We start from the raw sequence: 22,454 nt of genomic DNA on the forward strand, positions 1-22,454 counted from the left end.
GTGCGGTCTCACCAAGGCCCTGTATAACTGTAGTAAGACATCCATGCTCCTTTACTCAAATCCTCTTGCAATGAAGGTCAACATACCATTTGCCTTCCTAACTGCTTGCTGCACCTGCATGTTTGCTTTCAATGACTGGTGTACAAGGACACCGAGGTCCCTCTGTACATCGACACTTCCCAAGCCATCACCATTTAAATAATACTTTGTCCTTCTGTTTTTTTCTACCAAAGTGGATAACTTCACATTTATCCACATTATACTGCATCTGCCATGTGTTTTCCCACTCACTTAACCTATCTAAATCACCTTGCAGCATCTTTGCATCCTCCTCACAACTCACAATCCCACCTAGTTTTGTGTTGTCAGCAAACTTGGAAATATTACATTTGGTTCCCTCATCCAAATCACATATATTTTATATATATACAAATATATATATATATATATATAATAGATTGTGAATAGCTGGGGCCCAAGCACTGATCCCCGTGGTACCCCACTCGTCACTGCCCACCACCCCGAAAAAAACCCATTTAGTCCTACTCTCTGTTTCCTGTCAGTTAACCAATTTTCAATCCATGCCAATACATCACCCCAATCCTATGTGCTTTAATTTTGCACACTAACCTCTTATGTGGTACTTTATCAAAGGCCTTCTGAAAATCCAAATACACTACATCCACTGCTTCTCCCTTATCTAATTCTATCAGTTACATCCTCAAAAAACTCCAGTAGGTTTGTCAAACATGATTTTCCTTTCATAAATCCATGTTGACTTTGTTTAATCCCGTTGATATTATCTAAGAGTGCCGTTATCACATCCTTTATAATAGACTCTAGCATTTTCCCTACTACTGATGTCTGGCTAAACGGCCTGTAATACCCCGTTTTCTCTCTTCCCTCCTTTTTTAAATAATGGGGTTACATTTGCCACCCTCCAATCTGCAGGAACTGTTCCATAATCTATAGAATTTTGGAAGATGACAACCAATGCATCTAGTATTTCCATGGCTATTTCTTTTAGTACTCTGGGATACAGATCATCAGGCCCTGGGAATGCATCTACCTTCAGTCCCATTAGTTTCTCCAGCACTATTTTCTTACTAATAATCACTTTCTTTAATTCCTCTTGCTCACTAGACCCTTGGTTCCCTAAGCATTTCTGGGGTGTTATTGGTGTCCTCTTCTGTGGAGACATTTTAGAGATTTAAGGGACATGCCCTCCAATGATGTAGGCATTTAAGTGAAGTGGGAATTAAGCAAAATTTCCAGCAAATATAATCTTTTTAAAAATAAAAACGTATTTTCTTGGAACAGCGTGATGTTCGATCCCACTGATGTACCATTCCAAGACTAGTGACTCACACAAATGCTCACTTACACTTTAATGTTTTATATAGTGAAAATCCTTATTGTGTTTATTTAATCACAGATTTGAAATGTCATATAAATAAAGCTGTTTGCTACCCTTTAATAGTCCCTCCACTATGGGAATATTCCCCTTTTTTCTTTCTCTGATTTTGTTCCCCATGTTCTTCCCCCCCATCTCCAGTCAGAAGAGAGAAAACTGGGTATTACAGGCTGTTTAGCCAGACATCAGTAGTAGGGAAAATGCTAGAGTCTATTATAAAGGATGTGATAACGGCAGGCAGTCTTCAATCACAGACCACCACCAGCATTATTGTTTGGCTCTCTGCAAGAGACTTCAGTTGATTTTTGTTTCTATCTGTGGGGACAACCCACACTGCGGTACTGCTTGTAAATCATAATAAAGAGCTTGCAATGAAGAGCAGGGTAATATTTTCAACCAATTTGAACAATTATAAATTTTTGGTAGCAGAGCTATTCATAAAACACTAACTTCTAGTGAAAATAAAAGAAACTTCAAGACATCTTTTTTGTGTTTATTTGCAGTTTCTAAAGATATATGAGAACACAATTCTTTGTAGGTGTGTTGGTATCAGTCCTGGACAACTATACCATTTCTCTGTTGAGCAATGGATCTGAATTTTAATTGGATGCAAATCAGAGAAAATGTTGGAATATGAAAGGAGGAGCCCAACACTGGAGCTTTAGTGACTCTAACAATAGTATCTCTTGTAGTCAGTGGTAGCCATAAGACTGTTGTTGGCAAGCCGCAGAGAGACTTTGTAAAGTTACTAAGCTGAAGAAACATAAAAATGCTTCATTGGAAACGAAATCTGGAATAAGATGGTTATGCCATTGTTTCAGGAGTCATAATCCTTTCAAAACTGCTGTAACATCTTACTACTTAAGGAGATGACCGTTGCCCTCTTTATCCTCTACAACTGCTGCCCTATCTCCAAATTCCCAATCCTCTCTAAGGTTCTCGAGTGTGTTACTGCCACCCAACTCCACGCCCATTTCAAATCCCTTCAGTTTGGTGTCAGTGTCGACCATGGCACTGGGAGTATCCTTGTCAAAGTCACCCTGTCCATGGTTTATTATCCTTCCTCTTCCTCCTTCATACCTTTTTAACCATGCCTTTTCCATCTCTCGACAACTTTTCCAACACTTGCTGGTCTTTCAAGCTCCATTCCACAGAAACTCCAAATTATTCAGAAACTCTGTCATCCAGAATTTCACTGCCTGTATCTTGTCTGCACAAATCCCACTCATCCTTTGCCACAGTCCTTGCTGGCCTCCATTATCCTTCCATCTCTTAGTGTGCCAACTTCAAAATCTTCAACAAATCCCTCCATAGACTCGCTCATCTCTACTCCTCCAATCTTGCCTTCCTGCCGCACTCACTGTCCTGGAATTCACTTCAGAAACCTATTTGCATTCCACCTTGCTCTCCTCCTCCTTTAAGATCCTCTTTCACAGCCACCTCTTTGACCAAGCTTTTAGTCACCCTTCCAAATATCTCCTTTGGCTCATTATCAATTTTAGCCTGGTAAAGCTTTTCTGGAGCATATTGGGAGTTTTTTTTCTATATTAAAGGTGCAATATAAATGCAAGTTGTTTCTGCCACATCCTTGCTTTGTCAGTTGAAATTTATTTTGTCTGTTATTTTGCTGATTGACAAAATATGTCTGTCTTTTATATGGAGTAACTGTGATCATTACCTTCCTTTTAGACTTGTGTCCCCTGAGCCACCTCCAAAGGGATTCCTTGTAATGGGCTCAAAGTTCCGTTACAGTGGCCGTACACAGGCTCAAACCAGGCAAGCCAGTGCATTAATTGATCGTCCAGCACCCTACTTTGATCGTTCCTCGAGCAAAAGATATACAATGTCAAGGAGTCTAGATGGAGGTATGTTTTTTTTACATATAATAAATATTTTGGTTAGCACCGTGCACGAGTGCTATAAAAAGATGTCTTCCATTAAGTCTGTGCTACAAAAAACGTGCACTGCATCAACTGGTGAGGAATCTTTGTCCAGGAGAAAGCCCATTAAGCTCACATTATCTGTGGTGCCACCTCCTGCACCAGAGCCCCACACACTGATCCCATTTCCCTTCTCTTTCCTCCATACTGTTTCATATTTTTCTTCATTGTCATGAGTGGGTGTAATACATTTTTATTCCAGGTGTAAAGCTTGTGATGTAAATAGCCAAAGCAACTAAAGTGAACTTGGCGACATTATCATTTGAATCACCTGAGTTCTTGGATTTTTTTGGTGTACCAGTATATTTCGCTTTAACTGCTTGGTGATCATTTTCTTTGAATGTGCACAGCATTATTTTGTGACTCTCAGCAAATATTTTTGCGGGTAAATGAATGGATTTTTCGGCAAGCTTCCACGATGATGCACCAAGATGTCACCAGAAGTGCAAATGGCTTCACGTGGTACATGTAATGTATGTTTTCAAGTCAAGAATGAAGAAGCAAGTTTAACCATTACAAATAAAGAAACAAAAAGGCATTAAGGACAAGTCAGATGTTAATGAGCAATTTTTTAACCCTTTGTACAAAACATATACTGTATTGCGCGCCGAATGTATTGCAGCATGGTAGTTGGACATGGTGAAGAACCTAAATAAAATTATGGCTGCAATACTGCCCCAACCTCCATGTGGCAGTTTTCTACAAATGAAATACAAATTGAATGGGGGCCAAATAGGACCTGAAATTTGTATTGAGGCAAAATGCATTTGAAAAACAAAAATCTTTATTGTTACTCATGATATACAGATGCTGCTGTTTATGACACAATGCTGCTTTTAGTTCTGATGTCCCTCATAAAGCTGCCACACATTATCCTCAAGTAAAGAAAGTTCATTTAGCTTTTATCAGCTATTTAAACTGTTGATACTAGATATCACAATGAAAGGTGTCCTGTAAACTCTGATTTTATAGAGGTTTAATTTGACATTCAAAAAGATTATTTGATGTGGTCATTAAGTTAAGTTCCTCACAGTGGGCCCAATTTTCCCCAACCTCTTTTTTTCGACGCACTTACCCTAAATGCGGCGACTTTGCACACTGGAAACGGCGCCAAAAAAAAGTGGCCCCATCCTGCCCGCTCTCCCGGGTCCTAGCGCAGAGTACATAGTGCAGTGGGGGGGGGGCACAGAGCAACAGCACAGTGCAGAAAACACTGCTGCCAGCTGTCCGCATGCGCAGTGGAGTCTGCGCGCATGCTCCTCGCCCTCCCAGCATGTCCTGCAGGCTGTGAGCAGGACCCGATGCTCGCAGCCCCTATCCCTGGCTGAAGGAACGCCTGATGTTCACCGCACCCTATCCCTGACTGAAGGGACGCCCTGATGTTCGCCTGGTGAGTGGGAAATATCCTGCAGTATTTATTCAGGGTCGCTCAGAGTTGTCAAAAACGGAGTGCAAAAGTTGGGAATTTGGTAGGTGGGAATTCGGTGCAGAGAGGGGAAGGAGGTTCTGTTTTTTTGCTTCAATACTTGTAGTGGTTCATGTTAAATATTTAAATATTTCATATAATCTACCTACAACTTAAACTAGATCAAGTAATGAGTTTAAAAAAAAAACTATAAGCTAAGTTGATTAAATGTTGAAAGGTTCTTTCCCTTGGCTTGAGATTATCCACTTTGGACCCAAGAAAGATAGATCAGAATAAATGGTGTGAAACTCGGAACTGTGGTGCTTTAAATGTACTAACCTGCGTCGAATTCTTAACTGTCCGCAATGTTTTTCAGAGCTGGCCACATACGTTGACCTAAATGGATTTGGAGTAAGTTTTAGCTGGCCAAAGTGGCATAAATGGCCAAAACTGGTGTAAGTGGTTGGGAACGCCCCCTTTTGGGGGGAAAAAAAAACTCAACAAAAAAAATCGTTTCCGAGTTACTCTGGAGCAAGTTTAATGGAGAAAATGGCGTTTTTTAACTTGCGTCAGAAAAACCAACTTACTCCAAAAAAAATTGGAGCAAGTCATGGCCAACATTGGGCCCCTTGATCGTATAAGAAGTATACAAGTTCACCATGTCTCCTAATGTGGTGCAGTAACATATATTTTACAATGTAGATGTTTTATTGCTCTAGGTTAAATATAAGTTTACAAATGTGTAAATAAGTGGCCTGTAGAAACAGCAAGAGTCACCATATATAAAGTCTGGTACTAATTGCACAGGCTCCTTTATTACTTGCTACAGCAACTACACTTTGGCACTAAAAGAATGACTAATGTTACCACATATCCTTCAAGCCACAGCAACTGTATTCAAAGATAGCAGCATTGAACTTAGATGTGTGCTAATTTCAAACTTGTTTTTAAAAATTTCTGCTGAAAACATATGATGGCCCAGTATTTTGCAGCACTCTGACAAAGGTGCTATAGTAGTGATTGTCACATTCACAAATATCAAAGGCTCCTAGCTGACACATACCACAGTGCTCACATGCCTGTGGTGAAGTGGCCCTTCTGCTTATTCCACAACTCTTACTAAACCTAGAATCATTTAATTTTGCAGCTCAAAAGGAGGCCATTCAGCCTATCGCACCTGTGCTAGATCTCTCAAACAGCTATCCATAACCCTATTCCAGAATTTTTTCTCCATACCCATTTAATTAATTTATTTTTAAAATATATATGCACTTCCATTTTAAAACTTATTATGCGTTCTGCTTCTATTACTGTTTCTGATAGTCATTGCGTGTTTTAACAAGCATTTCCATTAAAAAAAAATTCTGATATCTTGAATAAAAACAGAAAATGCTGGCAATCTCAACAGGTCAGGCAGCATGTGTGGAGAGGAAGCAGAGTTAACGTTTCGGGTCGATGACCCTTTATCAGATGCCTCCTGACATCTCCCTTTGTTCTTTTGGTAGGAATTTTTAATTTATGTCATCTAGTTGCTGGCTCACAGACCAATGGCAGTTTTACCTTTTCAAAACCTATTAAAATTTTGAACACTATGAGAGGCACAGGTCATTTTGGAATAATTTTTCACGAGTGAATTATCCCATTTTAAAGCAGCAAAGAACAATATCAGGCTTCCGCACTCTGCATCATCTTGGCAAGTGAGGGAAGATTGCAGATTAAAACACAAATGAAGTGAGCTCTCTCTAGAATCTGTTCATTAATTCATAATACTCCAGCACAGTCATTTTCATTTAAAGTGATCCTATTTTGCACAGGCTACCATGCTTTTGAGAGAAAATTATTTTAGTACATGCCAAAAATAAAGCGGCTAGTTCTATCATTGAGTGGAAGCTGTAGCATTGAGAACTTAGTGCTTTCTCCACCCTTTGAAAACCAGGGAACGTGAATGTGAAAGTCAAACCGCTGGGGGCAAGGTGCATTTGTGATGGTCTCGTGAACTGTTTTTCAAAGAGCACTCTGCAGCAATGGGTTATAAAATGTTTAACTGTATGTATGAGTGATGGTACTACTGGGAAAATCTAAATCCAGTATCTTCACATTAATGCACATGTAGTTTAAATTATGATTTGTCAAAAGGGGTGGCACAAATCAAGCAAAAACTGAAAAAAGATGAGGGCCGACAGTTATGTAGACAGAGTGGAGACGTTGTGGCTTTTTCACTTGAGCAGAGAAGGTGAAGAATGGACTTGATAGGAATCATCAAGATTATGAAAGTTTTTGAGGTAACAAAAAATGATTGTTTTCACTGATTAACGAGGCAGCAACAAAACCCCACAAATTTACGATAATCAAAAGAAAATTAAGGTAAGGTTTAAAAAAAAAATCTTTACACAAGCTGGCTAGGATGTGGAATTCTCTACGACTCTGATGCTGAAGCAGAGTCCATAAATTGTTTTGAGGAATTGGATAGTTGTTTGGAGAAAAAAAAGGACAATTAAAGAGTTTGGGGAATGAGAAGGATAGTGGGATTACTGAAACAATGAAGCAGACTTGATGGGTCAAATGGCCTGTTTGTATGTTATAACAGTCTGTGATTCAATGTATCCATCTTGTTGGCATATTAGGACTAAGATCAGTTTCACTCTAGAACAGATGCAAATGCCAGTTTTTGCTTATTCCACGAATGAAATAAATTGTAATCCTGCATCTGTGTAAATTTGTGCATCATATGTACTGTATATGTTTGACTCAAATAATCAGCAATTCACACCCTTATTTGCTTCGACTATGGAGCTTTAGTTGTCGCAGTATATTTGAAAATAAATTTGATGTTATACACATCAATTAAAGATAGGATATACAGTTGGGGACATAATGGAGAAGTTGGTGTAATGCCAGAAACCGGTGCACCTGGAGGCGAATTGAGGTTTGGGCTTCAACATAAAACTGGCAAACTGCAGATGGTAATCGGGCATCCCAATGCAGCGGACCAGCCCTGGAAAATTTGTCTGGCTCTGAGGTGGAGCTAACCCATGGGTACGTCTGGCAGATGGAAAGCAAAGAGGAGGGGAAGGAGTCTGGGGGTTGGAGAGGAGGCTAGCGGTGGGGGGGGGGTGGGGGGTTTGGGAGGAGGCTGGGGGGGTGGGTGCGGGGAGCATGCTAGGTGGGTGCAGGGAGGAATCTGGAGTGTGGGAAGGAGGCTAAGGTGGGGGGGAGGGGGGAGGAGTCCAGGATGCATGGGGAGCAGACTGAAGTTCGGGGTAGGCAAAGAGGAAAGGAGGAGTTCGGGGGGTTGGGGGGAGAGTCTGGGATGACTCTTGGTTTGGGGGGGGGGGGGTGGGGGTGTTGCGGGGAGGAGTCTGGGAGAGGGCCGGGGTTTGTGGGGAGGAGTCCTGGGGGGGGGTTGTTGCGGGGAGGAATCCGGGGGGAGGCAGGCAAAGAGGAGGGGAGGAGTCCAAGAGCCGGGGTGGGGGGGTGTGGGAAGGAAACTGGGATGGGATGTGCGGAGAGGAGTAAACCGAGCCTACAGAAGCACACAGTTTTGTTGTGGAGCTGGGAGGAGCATGTTACTCCTCTTGGCTCCACATAAAGTTAAGTATAAAAGACGTTAACTTACAATTTCGTTGGTGCCTCCAGCAGACTCTGAGCACACTGTAGACTCAGAAAAACGGAAGCATAGCATGTGTGGCACTTGCTGCGCCCAATTTATGCTGCATTTGGCAGCGGGGGTCATAAAAGAGCTGTTAGGACTCTGATTGGCCTGTTTTAGGCGGGTGTGCTGGACACTTGGATGTTGGCACACTTCCAGGGTCCACCCAGGAATTGGTCCCCACCAGCTCTAATTGTTTGCCCAATAAACAGACCGACGGACCAGTTTCTCCCCCAATGTGTTTTCAGGATTAACCAATGCTCCTTGACTTTCCCTTGCAGCAAATTACACTCGCCTTGCTTAGTTAGTATAAAATATGTTAGAGTATAATGACCATATTTTACGTCAGATATTCTGACTTGCAGAGTTTTTCCGTCTAGCTTCAGTTGGGGAAAACCATGATGCACTTTTGAAGGAGTCAACGAAAGACGCAAGTGAGACTTCAAGGACGGAGACTCCAGAAACAACACAATCAGACAGCAAGAAATCCTCCCAAAAATCAGAAAAAACAGATGAAGTAACCACACCAACAAAAATTAAAGAAATGAAGGTAAACAGTGTTGAAATTTTAAGATTCTGATGCAGACAATCTTTTTGCTATTAGCCAATAGGTTGCAAAGAAATACAAGAGATTAATGTCTAGCCTAGCATGTTTCTGTAAATAAATACTCTCGGCTTTTGTCTGTTTAAATCAAGTCAGACAACATCATTGAAAACTTGGATTAACACACTATCCAAGTTCACTGGAACTGGATTCAAATCCATCTGATTCTGATGGGATGAATTTCTCCTCTGTGCTGGTTCCAAAGATCCTAAATGATATTAGTGTGAGCAGTGCAAACTTAGTTCCTGATGGAAGTAAGTCCACAGCTCCAAATTGCCCATGACTCAAAACAAATTGCAGCCTCACTAGGAAAACTCATGAGGATGCCTGAGAAAGGAAATAGTCAAATTCATATTGGTGGAGAATGAATGCTTTTCCAAGGTTGAGGCTAAGGTGCAATTTTGGAGCGGAGCAGAGAGCTCTTTCATCTCTAAATGATAATGCTATACCTGACTTGGAAGTGCTTCAAATTGTACTTTTGGTCATCAGTGTCAATCAATAACAAGCAGTAAGAAGAAAGTTGTGAAAAACATCAAGAAGCCAGAGAGTAAGGAGACATAGCAGAGTGACTGGAGATTGCACTCCAATGTAATGAGTGACACGAGACCCTGAATCTGAGATATTGGAGAGCGACCTGACTGAGGAGACCCGAAAAATGGGCAAAAAGGGAATAAATTCCCGCCCAAGAAAGATCAATAGTCGGTTGGGCGGCAGCCCTGGTCGGTCTCTGCAGACCTGGAGGCTCGAGACTTGACTTGGCAAAGTCGATCAAGTCTCGATTCAGCCACCTCCTACCTTTGTGCAGATACCCCGCCAACCCCCAAGGACAGAAATGACAAGTGTCAAGTCGGCGGGACGAATCTGACATCGGTGACCGAGCCCTGGAATTAATGTCCCGCAAGCGGCTTCAGATTCATCTCTTTCAGCACTACCGTAGGCAACTTGGTTAATGATTTGACCCGCCTCCAACCTCCACAAGGGATAAAATCGTGAGGGCCGGCCAATTTCCCGACACCTGACAGTACATGTTCAGGGTTAGATGCAGTAAAGGCTCCAGTCGGGCCTACTGTCACTACATCCGCTAACTTATAGATATATGCCTGCTGCTGTAATAGAAACTGTGGGCAACAGCTGCTGCTAATACCATTGTTGTGCATGTATTATCTATCACATACCTTTTATATCGATGTACGAAGATATGCATGGAGTTTCAACAACAACAGCTTTTATTTATATAGCGCCTTTAACGTAGTAAAACGTCTCAAGGCGCTTCACAGCAGTGTTATAAGACAAAACCGATAAATTTGACACCGAGCTACATAAGAAGAAATTACGGCAGATGACCAAAAGTTTGGTTAAAGAGGTAGGTTTTAAGGAGCATCTTAAAGGAGGAAAGAATGGTGGAAAGGCAATAGCCCGACCAACATTTCTCTCTCAACCAACACCAGCTCTTAACAGGTGTACTCAGCAAGTTTTATAATCGCGGATGGGCCAGTTGCTGAATATAACCAGGGCAAAGGAAAGGACTTGCATTTATCGCCTGCGTTTCGTGACCTCAGGACGTTGCAAAGCAGTTTACAACCAATTAACTAATTTTTGAAGTGTAGTCACTGTTGTAATGTAGAGAAACAAAGCAGCCAATTTTCACACAGCGAGGTCCCACAATAAGCAATGAGTTATATGACCTGATAATCTAATATAGTGATGCTTGTTGAGGGATAAACACTGGCCAAGACACTGGGAGGACGCCTCTGTTCTTCGTCGAATAGGATCTTTTACATCCATTTGGGAGGGCAGATGGGGCCTCCTTTTAATGCTTCATTTGAAAGATGGCGCCTCCAACAGGGCAGCACTTCCTCAGTAGTCTAATGAAGTATCAGCTTGGATTATGTGCTCAAGTCTCTGGAGTGGGGCGAGAGTGCGACCACTGAGCCAAGGCTGGCACTGTAAGTACTTATCAAGATAGGTGTCCTAGCTGTCTGATCCAGCGAGCCAACTTCCAGCTCCAATGAGCCTGTAAGTACCTACCTATCTGTAGAAGAAAGGTTTTCAATGAAGTAATGCACCTTTCCAGATGTTTAGGATTGGTGAACTCAGGTTTATTGCAGATTTCCTAAGTAGATTTGTTCATTTATTTTTGATGGCTCTTGTCTGTTGGAGAAATGGATCCACACATAGACAATGCCAGTTCTGATTCCCAAGGATCATTCAGCCCAGAAAGGCCAGTGATACTTTGGATACAAACAGAGAGGTTTCTGTGATGGGCAGTTATGCCAGTGCTATGCTGTGAATTACTGGATCACTGGTAGGAGTATAGACTCTTGTTTTTCCTTTCTGTACTAAATCATGGTAAGCACTTTAGCCATATGCAAATTGTTCAGAAATTATCTTCCTGTGATCAAATCATTATTCGCAATGAGTATGATAACTGAAGCAAAAAAGGACTATTATGGGGCGGGGGTGGAGGGAGAGCTGCACTTTGGCATGATGTGTACTGACATAGACTGTCTATTATAGTTTTTTGGAAGAGATTTGCTTTCTGATTCCAGGACCAAGAGAAGTAAAATTCCACTGTGTATGATACCTTCTGGACGTATATTCAGGACTTATTTTATGTCTTGTACTGAGGTGAAATGCAACAATGACCGGTTTTTCATTTATGATTAGGAGGGCAACATCTTCCATTGTTTAAATTTGTGAACAGGGCCTGGAGCACCTAGATTGCTTCAGGGACCTGAATATTTAATGCTTGCGTTCAGCTCTGAAACTCAAATTGAACTTCTAGCATCCAGTTGCTTCCCTGGACAAGGTTGTCCTCCATGGCCATGCCTTGCAGTGCCTAATCACCAGTACATGCTGTTATACTGTCAATAGGGAGAAGGGCTTCGTCTTTGTCCAAAAGTCTTATCTAGCTGATAATTAAGTTTCATTTAGTGATAGAAATCACTCTTTCAGCATTCTTTGCTGCCTCACATAAAAGTAAGATGGAGCATATATGCCATCACTCGGCCAATTGCTGATAGATTTGTTTACAGGCTAACAATCTCAACATTTTCTGTGAACCCAGTGAACTAGTTGCTATGAAAAGGCACTGGATAAATATGTTATAGTGAAAATTAATTACTGCAGTTCATCCAAAAAGCAAGGAAGGAGCCATATTTAAAGTTATTAGAGAAAAACTCTAGTCACAATATGGGCTCACGTGTGTTGGCTTAGAAGATATCTCCACATAGTCGTAAGAGTACAAATAATTTGACTGTGGCCTCAATGATGGCTTATAGTTAGGATGGTCCTTCTTGCGGAAATTTGTGCAGGATATATAGAGGAGAATGAAGAATGAGAAAAGATAGATTGGTCACCAAAGAATAAAAGTCCTTTGTTCTATCACATTTGTGGAAGAAGTCATAAATCTTACACCTTCTAAATTATTTATCTTTTTCCAGTAAAGCCTTTGAAAAATATGGAAGTTAACTATTGTCATTCTCAATGATCTTGAGTCACCCATGCTTAGCAGTAGATTTAGGGTGCAATTACAGTACGACTACATTGTTGAAACAAAGTGGTTTTGTGGTGTAAATGCAAACTTAATTCAGGGCCCAAGCTGACATGGAGTGAAGCAGAGTGAGATTCTGTAATAGGGTGAGGAATTACTGACAGATTGTATATAAAACTCGCTTATATATGATTGGAAAATTCAAGATTTTGAGGGAAATAAGATTAGGCCAGTAAGGTCAAACCTGTAGAAACAAACATTCCAAGAGGTGGAGATTTATTCCATATGCTAGGGAGGATGAAGGGATCGAGGCCAAACAGCAGGCAGTCTGATAAAGGTTAACAAATGCTGTAACAAATGCTTTGCTTTGACTGAACTGAATTCCTTTCTTTGTCTCTGACTTTCATCTGTGTTATTTATGGCAGTTAAATTGTCACTGGCTGTGTTCTCATTCACTGTCACTTCAAAGATCAGTTATAGGCGAGCCCACTCGAAATCTGTATAAGAATTTGTGAACCCTTTGGGTTTTTGAAGATTTTGACTTAGGCTGCTAAGAACAGAACTTCCCCTGCATATGCCAGAATAAAAGATTGTTTCGAACCTGTCTCTGGAGTCTGTCATCAATCAGGGCATCGATCCTCTATTTCAGTGGGTCCGCTCGGGAGAGAGGAAGATTTCTCTACAACAATTCCTTGGAGGAGAGAGTTTTATTTACTTGTGGCAGGTCAGACCTTAACTCCAGACTGACCCTGCACAAGTTTAGTGTCCGTATGAAGCAGAAACTGCTTTGTAACAACTCTATCTGTAGTCTGAATGCGTCTTTCTCGTTTTATTGATTTAATCTATAGTCCGTTGCACAAACTGCTTTGTTTTGAACATTGTTTTTCAAATGGCCAGGCTTGATTCCATTTTTCACATGGGGATCAATAAATTATGATTGTTCTTCTTTTGGATTTAATTGACTTGATTTCTTTTAAAATTTTGCTGTCAGATGGAACAAGATGATGAGCCGAAAATTAGGCAAGAGGTAGTGTACAGACCACTGGATTGGTTTTTACTGTAGTTTGTGAAACATTTTCATACCTGTTTTAAAATATTTCTCAAGTTAGAAGATAACTGGTTTCTATTTATTTTTGAATGGAGATTCATTCATCAAACTAAATATAGATATAACATCAGATAGATCCAACTCCTATATCCTTCAAGATTTATCACCTACAAAATCCAAGATTTTTATTGCTCCTATTGAAGTATTGAATTATAACTCAAAACTGGAAATTCATGGTGTTTCAGAGTTCTAAAGATTGAATAATCTTTCTCGTTGCCACACAGGAAAGTGGGTGATAATTTTCTGAATCATAGTTTATTCATTGTTGTCAGTACACTACTTATACGCTAACATACATTTCATGAGTGACTACGGTGCTGTCAAAATGCTACAAAGAATTCATTCTGAAAGATAACTGATTTTTAACCATTAGCCACTTTTGATGAAATTGTTCGATCACCAAATAAATTCCATCGCAGTATAGTACTTCATGCTCTACTTGCTTGCTGTGCACAAAAACCCTTGCCATTGATTTCCTTTGTGTGTGTTAATTTTCCATCTTGTGGACTGTATTTATCAACATTAGAGATTTGTCGTTTCCAGTTAGATGCAATGTCACTTCCACTAGATGCAGAAGTTCGCTCTACTGTGTAATAGTGCTGTCTTGTATATTGAGGAGGGGGAGGTATAAAGTCTGGAAATGCAAATGTAATTTGACATGATGGACCGTTGTTTTTCAGTGGGGGGTTGGGTCACATTGTCTTGAGTGGTGCCAGGATAGCTAAAATTACGGCTGAAATGGATAATATTTGGCGTAGAAATTGTTACTGTCTCTATCAGAGACAAAACTGGTAACTGCTGAGTTCTGTGTTAAATATAGCTATTACTCACATTTGCACTTCAACAGTTCTCGCTTTAACGTAGTTGCATAAACACAAACTTTGAGCGCTATACCAAGATACCTTTGGCACTCGTTAATATACGAGCATGATAAGGAGGAGATTGAAGACAGCCTACCTAAGTTTATCAAGAAATGACACGAATTGGAATGTCTACAAATTAATTCTGGGGAAAGCACCTTTTGACACATTTAGGGAGAATGAGGTTAGAAAGTATATTTTGTAATGAAATCAGATCACATACATTTAAACTTAATTACTTTTTATAATTGATGAAACATTCGCGACAGGACAAAAAACTGGTCAGCAATCCAGTCACCTTCCTAAGGCCCCTGAGTGACGGGACAGCTGTGTTCCAACACCTAACTTTTGTCTGAAATTCCTGTCTCTGCTATTTTAGCGGAGTTACCGATCCATTTATTTTAAGCGGTTAACACCTTCCTTAAAATAGTGTAGGAAAATTTCTGACAAATATGTTCAGAAATGGACGTGGTGGTACATCATCTTCCCTCTGGTTTAAACATCCCTGATGAACAATGTGTTGCTTCTAACACAACATTCTCTCTCTCATTCAATTGTGCCAGTTCCTGGACAAATCTGAAGATGTACTATTGAAGCATCAGGCCAATATCAATGAACTAAAACGGACTTTTCAGGAATCTACTAGTATTAAGATAAGTCATGGTGACCGGGAAAAGAAATTAACTACTTCTCCATCTTCGAAACCTAAAGACAACGAGCAGGAGGAGACTGAGGAGCTCAAAGAGGTGGGTTTTGTTTATAAACATATTGTTGAATTTGTAGATCTGCCTACTTGGTTTTGGTTTTTGGTTATCCGTTTGTTTGTTAGTGTGTTAGTGGTGGCTATATTTCTAATTGCAGCTGTGGTATAACTAGGACGGATGTTATTTAAATTGGATTGTACCACACCTAATTGTATGCATTTTATACCGAGTACGGTTTCAACCTTATAATTGGCACAAAATAAAACAAGAGGAAGTTTTGACACTGAGCGATAGTCAGATTATTGACTATTCTCGGGAGATGAAGATAGTGTCATTTTAAAGCATTTTCTGGATACATTTTTATTTTGATGCTCTGTGATATTCTGTTGCCATAAATAAAGAATAGTAGACCGAAAAAAGAATGTAAGATTTTCCAATCTCTTCTAAAAGATGAACAGTAGTGTAGAATGTCCTTATTCAACCTTCCTCTAAAGTAACAAAGCAATATTTTTCTGACGTATTTTAACAGTATTTCAGCATTTGCTTCAGCAGTGCTGATAATATTTTTCACCACAGCACACCTTTGTGGTACATTACAGCTAGGCACAATGTTTTTTAAATAGCTTGTGCCATCTACTGTTAACCCAAGATGATTGCAGCTTTGATAACCTACAGGTGTCTCTGTTATGGCATGTATAGTAGACACCATGTTGCTGGAGAAATATCACCAACGCTGTCTCCGCAAGATCCTACAAAGCCTCTGGGAGGACAGGCGCACCAACACCAGCGTCCTCATTCAGGCTAACATCCCCAGCATTGAAGCACTGACCACACTCGATCAGCTCCGCTGGGCAGGCCATATAGTCCGCATGCCAGACACGAGACTCCCAAAGCAAGTGCTCTACTCGGAGCTCCTTCACGGCAAACGAGCCAAAGGTGGGCAGCAGAAACGCTACAAGGACACCCTCAAAGCCTCCCTGATAAAGTGCGACATCCCCACTGACCTCTAGGAGTCCCTGGCCCAAGACGACCTAAGTGGAGGAAGTGCATCCGAGAGGGCGCTGAGCACCTCGAGTCTCGAGGCTGAGCAGATGCAGAAATCAAGTGCAGACAGCGGAATGAGCGTGCGGCAAACCAGTCCCACCCACCCCTTCCCTCAACGACTATCTGTCCCACCTGTGACAGGGTCTGTGGCTCTCGTATTGGACTGTTCAGCCACCAAAGAACTCACTTCAGGAGTGGACACAAGTCTTCCTCGATCCTGAGGGACGGCCTATGATGATGATGATTTGATATTTTGTACTTACTTAAAATTTAACCAAGAGGACAAGAGTTGTACTAAATCGAAAAAGTACAGTACATTATTCCTTGACATCTATGTAAAGTAGGTAAGTCAAGTAAGCCACTGGTGGAGGACACTTCAAAAGATTTCCATTGTGAATAACAACAGCCCTTCCTGCACCATGTGCATGAGTCCCATAAGGTACATCTTCAGTTCTCCTGACACCATTCAACTGTTTCATTCACATTGCTCCTGTGAATGAGAAGGCTTTTTTTCTCAATATTTTATACAGACTATAGCCTATGCCAGCCTTTGGCATAAGATTATAAACAGGTCAATCTAAAGGGGGCTGATTATAATGTGAAACCTTGTGTTAATGGAATGGTAACGGCCTCAAAATGGGGTCGGTAGCCTTACCGACCCGTTAACACTAATTATGCAACTGGCACCATTTTGAAAGGGGCCTACAGCTGGGTGCCCAAAGTGCCTGCCTGTTTCAGCTGGTAGGTCCATTTCAATATACGAAGCAGGGTCCCCAAACTCCCAATTGGCATTTTAGGTCGGAACTGGTCAGAGCACGCACGTTTCTATGGGTGATCGAGCCGGAAAGGCCCAGTCAAGGTAAGTTTGATATTTTTGCGGAGCCTGAAGGAGTTACCTCACCCAACCCCCTCCTCTCGCACTTGGCTTGGTGACGTCTGAGGTGTCCTGATATTGGCTGCATCATGAAGCTCATTTGGCACTCCGCAGCTCGCCATAAGTGTGGGCACTATCTCAAAGTTGTGGTCACGTCTTTGCTGTGAGTGTGTGCTTTCCCTGTTAGTTGCCCAAAAGTCAGAATCGACTGCAAGAGATGATGCTTTGGGAGAATTGCCTCTTGATAGAGAATTACAAGCAACGAAGAAAGGTAGCTTACTAATCTGTTGTATTCTTTACTCTTTCAATGTATCTATGCTGTACACACCAACTTCCCTTACACCTCCTATTTTGAAGATTTTAGTGAGAATTGGATCTTGCATTTGGGTTTTCTGTATAATTGTTCTCTATCTAACAAAACAAAATATTAAGTGCCTTTGATTTTTGTAAAGAAAAGCTTAAAGTGCCCAGCATCCTTAATCAAAAAGTGCTGTAGATAGACCACACTCAGCTTCTGTATACATGAGTTAAAAATATGTTGTATAAAAGGAGTCCCCATTAGTGGGTCTGACTTATCCATGGAATCTGGAGAGTAAGTGAATTTGAAGAATAAACATATAACTCGTTCTGACCATGATCTATCTTTGGTTAACTTAATATGATTATGACCCATGCATTCCTAGATTTGGACAGTGTCAGATACAGCACACTAAATATTGTGCAGTTACAGTAGTTAAAGTTCTGGTCTTGGTAAAGGTGACGTGTCAGTCACTGATCCATTGCTTGATTCCAGTGAATCTTATAGAACCAAGGAAATATGTTTCAGTGAAAGATGTTTTACAGAACTGTGACACTTGTAACAATCTGAAGTGAGTATCATGGGTAAGGTTATCAGGTTTGACCTTTCTTATTCTACATTATTACTGCACATTGTCCTTATGTTGCACCATTAGACTATTTTGTATAAACTGCAACTTGCTGATAGATACCGGGTACAGTAGTGCAGTGGTCATGGGCCCAAATTTGGCCAGTACAGATTTCTGGCGTGTTCACCAGAGGTGCACCGTTTTTGGAGAACTCCCAAGGACGCCAAAAATCTTCGGGCCGAGTTTGGCCACTCCCCAGCCTCTCCTCGATGGTGGCATAGCGTAGCAACTGGATTCGGGGGCGGAGCCAGGTCCTGGCGCTGAAAGCAGTGCCGGGACCTCGGCACATGCATGCTAGAGTGTGCACGCATGCGCAGAAGCTCCTCGCCCCCAGAATCTGAGTGTGTGTGTGATGCAGGCTGTGTGGGAGGGGCCGAAGCGCACCACCCCTATCCCTGGCCGAATGGTTTCCCTCATCGGTGGCCCGCTGCCTTCCCGGCCGTGTTTTGGGAGGACTTTTTTTATTTGTTATTGATTGATTGATTGCTTATTACTTTGGTCTCGGTGCTTTAGGTGCAGGGTTCCTTCTATTTTTTAATTTGTTAATTCATTGCTTATTACTTTTTGTGCTTTGTTTAGTGCTTTGTAAGTCTTGGTGCTAGGTGCAGGTCCTCTCAGCTTCCTTGTATTTTTTATTATTGAATGCTTATTTTTGTGCTTTGTTTAGTGCTTGGTGCTTTAGAATGTACTTACCTGCGCTGATTTCCTAACTCTCCACAAGGGTTTTCTGTGCGGCCAAAAATGGCCACATATGCTGGCCGAAGTTAGTTTGGAGCAACTATTAGCTGTCCAAACTGGGTTAAATGGCCAAAACAGGCATAGGTGGCTGGTAACGCCCCCTTTTGGGAAAAAAAAACTAAACTTAAAAAAAATTCTAACCAACTCACTTACACTGACGCAAATTAAATGTGTAAAATGGGGATTTTTAAGATACTCCAGAAAAATTGCTCCGAAAAAAACGGAGGAACTCCTGGCCGAATTTGGGCCCCTCTGTTTTTTTTGGAACAATTAGATTTTTTTGGAATAACTTAAAATCGCAATTCTCCCCAGTGTAAGTGAGGTAGTTAGGTTTTTTTAGTTCAGTTTTTTTTTCAAAAGGGGGCGTTACACCTGTTTTGGCCACTTTGGCTGTTTTGGCAAGTTTAGCCAGCTAAAACTTACTCTAAACTAAGTTAGGCCAGAGTAAATGGCCACTTTTGTACGTTCTTGGAAAAACCCTGCGGTGAATTAAGAGATCAGCGTAGGTAGCCTCCAAATGACAGTATTATGATAGGAATGCTAGTTTTTTAAAATCCCAAGCAGCGAGACTGGACAAGGTGTAGGCGCTATCAGCCTGATTAAATTGAGTATATTTTTCGTAAAGATAGCTAGATATTAAAGTACTTGAAAATCTTTGAAGATTCTTCCCCTCCTCCCCCTGCTGGATCCTCCCCAAACTCTTCCCCTCTTTCTCCCCCCACCCCCGTCGGATCAAAACCCTTCCCCTTCCCCTTCCCCTTCCCCTTCCCCTTCCCCTTCCCCTTCCCCTTCCCCTTCCCCTTCCCCTTCCCCCCCCCCCCCCAAACTCTTCCCCTCTTTCTCCCCCCCCCCCCCCCCCCCCCTCACCAACTTGTCTCTTGTAGCCCTCAGCGCGGGAAGGCAGCGGCTGGCCTGTGTGGCAGGCCACTTGGCCCGGGATAGGGACGGCAAGCGTCGGCCCCTCCCACAAAGTCTGCATCACACACACTCAGATTCTGGGAGCGAGGAGCTACTGCGCATGCGTGCACACTCTAGCGTGCATGTGCAGTGGTCCTGGCACTGTGTTCAGCGCCGGGACCTGGCTCCGCCCCGAATCAGTTGCCATGCTACGTCACCATGGAGGAGAGGCTGGGGAGTGGCCAAATTCGGCCCGAAGATTTTTGGTGCCCTTGGGAGTTCTACAAAAGTGGCATACCTCTGGTGAGCGTGCCAGAAATCTGTACTGGCCAAATTTTGGCCCTATGTTACTATACTAGTAATCCAGAGGTCTGGACTCGTAATCCAGGGAGGTGAATTCAAATCCCACTACGGCAGCTGGGGAATTTAAATTCAGTTGATTTAAAAACATCTGAAATAAAAAGCTAGCATCAGTAATGGTGACCATGAAATTACCGGATTGTTGTAAAAACCCATCTGGTTCACTAATTAATGTCCTTTAGGAAAGGAAACCTGCCATCCTTACCTGGTCTGGCCTGTATGTGACTGCATACTTAACTCTTAACTGCTCTCTGACATGGTGGCTCACCACCACCTTCTCAAGGGCAATTAAGGATGGGCAACAAATGCTGGCCTTGCCAGCGACACCCACATCCCATGAACAAATATAACAATATATATATTCTGTACATTTGTAACCGGTACAAATTCAGCAAAGTTGATGGTTAAACACAAAAAAAAAGCACAAGCAACCATATATTTGTATATTTGTTTATAATGTCTTTTCTTTCAAGATATCCTTTCCTTCTTTGAAGTCATTCAGATGAGTTGAACAATGAGGCTTAATTTTCCCTTGCGTTTCTTCCTATAATGGTTTTGTTACTTTGCTACTCAAATGCCACAGCTTGTTAAAGGCCAAAACCAAACATTAACACTAACATAATTGTAGCGCTGGCTTCCAGAGCTCTGTTAGATCAGAGCAGTATGTACGAGAATCTTTTACAATTTTATGTTTAGTTGTTTGTTACTAATGTTAGCAACTTCTATAAACTATACATCAGTCAGTTTTCTAGGTTTTATTTGGATATCAGGACAGAATTATATTCCTGTAGCTACCTACATTTCATTCACCTTTAACCTCATGAGAAACCCTGCTATTCTGGATGCTGAGCACAAATATTATTTAGAATTTAATTGAATGTTAATAGAAAATGGGGCACTTCAGTATTATTAAAATAATGCTATAATCTGTTGACTAGTTAGAAAGGTTTCATCATGAGTTTTCCTCACTTTAAAAAGTAAGTATTCATAGGTGAGAAATGAAGGCATTAGCTGTGGTGTACTTCAATGCATTCTAATGGTCGTAGCTGCATTGGAATTCATTGACTATGGAAAATATTTCAGAAGGAAGTTCCATATCCTAACCAAGTGGCATGTTTTGTGAGCTCTGGAGGTTAAGTTCCCTCATTAATTATTTTCTTTATTCAACGGCATTTATTGACTTCTCTTTGTGCTGTCTCTCTATTTTAAAAACTTGTAGTTTTTGCATGTGATGAAACTTTTGTGAGAATTTTTTGAGGTGTGGCTTACTGTTGTAGACGGCAGATGGCTGGTCTGAAAATGGTGTAATTTGGAAGTGGTAAAGAAGCTGGATGCAAGACTCCTTCCGTGTTGCATTTCCTGCCATGCTGTGCAGAGCTGTGGTGCAGATGGAAGCTTGTCTGGATTCGAGGAGATCTGTTAGATTTAGTGCAGGGCTGAGTTAGAATGTTCAGGGGAGCTATTTTTAGCAACGTGTTTATCTGGTCGCTGTGGTACTTATTCAAGGATCAAGGGCCTGCTGGGAGCTTCAAGCAGTTTGAGCAGCAGATAGGTGTTAATTAAACTTGTGTTCATCACTTGTATTGAGCATTCAGTAGTTCATCTTCTTAGGTTTGAAATTCAACCCTCCCCTCCATCCATGAAGATATTTAATAGTTTGAAGAAAATGGAAGTAAATCACTTCAATAAGCTGGTGCAAAACCATTCAAACTTACAAGAAATAAGAATCTGTTTTCTTACTAAATTAACATTATAAGTCGAATAAAATACAAGTTATAAAATCAACCACTAGATAGAAGAAATGGTGCTAATTAACTCTCCATCTTATAAATTTCAGGATTGATAAAATGGTTGTATATTGTGCTTTTTAAACTGAGTACAGTATTTGGCATCATGCAAACATGAATTATCAGCTTTCGATATTCTTTAACTTAAAAACCTGACCAGTCTGTTTACCACAAAAAATATAAAGTTTGAGCAAGAAGCTAAGACATTTGTTATTTGTTTGTTATGCAATATGTTGTGGTATATCAGCTAATTAACCTTTCTAATAGTCTGCGAGGGCTGAAGACGAGGTGAAGGAAGAGCCTGCTTCTCAAGTGGGTGCCATTGCCTTATCTCTGGAAACTTCAGCAAAGAAAAGTCTTGCATCTTCCCCTGAGGTTGACCTTTTCAGTTATATGTTTGATCACATTGAATTGTAGTTTAAATGAGGACAAATAAACTGATGATGATGAGTAGTTTCAAATGGCATAACTAGTGTCAGTGTGATTAAATTATTTTTTTCAACCAGTTTGCTAATATTTTCTAAAATAAATGTTTATCAAGGGCAAATGTGAAAGATAGTTAACATAAAGATTTAAATATAGACTAGTGTAAGAAATGTTTTCTATTGTAATATTTGTTAGTAATTTACCCATTTATGTAGCTCATTTATT

At 41.1% G+C, this 22,454-nt stretch overlaps 1 protein-coding gene across 17 annotated transcripts in view; it reads left to right on the plus strand.

Moving 5' to 3' along the window:
* The window catches only part of LOC139277579 (band 4.1-like protein 1), a 298,694-nt gene that overhangs the window by 244,719 nt on the left and 31,521 nt on the right, over positions 1-22,454 (plus strand). For 10 of the 17 annotated variants that reach the window (XM_070896228.1, XM_070896233.1, XM_070896235.1 and 7 more), the window contains exons 11-15: positions 3,104-3,279; positions 8,789-8,958; positions 13,497-13,532; positions 15,037-15,219; positions 22,071-22,178. In XM_070896228.1, coding sequence (XP_070752329.1) covers positions 3,104-3,279; positions 8,789-8,958; positions 13,497-13,532; positions 15,037-15,219; positions 22,071-22,178 — 673 coding nt within the window. The remainder of the gene's footprint in view (positions 1-3,103; positions 3,280-8,788; positions 8,959-13,496; positions 13,533-15,036; positions 15,220-22,070; positions 22,179-22,454) is intronic. The other 7 variants (XM_070896234.1, XM_070896237.1, XM_070896246.1 and 4 more) reach the window with 3 other exon arrangements.

Source organism: Pristiophorus japonicus, chromosome 12 (assembly GCF_044704955.1).
Source record: "Pristiophorus japonicus isolate sPriJap1 chromosome 12, sPriJap1.hap1, whole genome shotgun sequence".
NCBI lineage: Eukaryota > Metazoa > Chordata > Chondrichthyes > Pristiophoridae > Pristiophorus > Pristiophorus japonicus.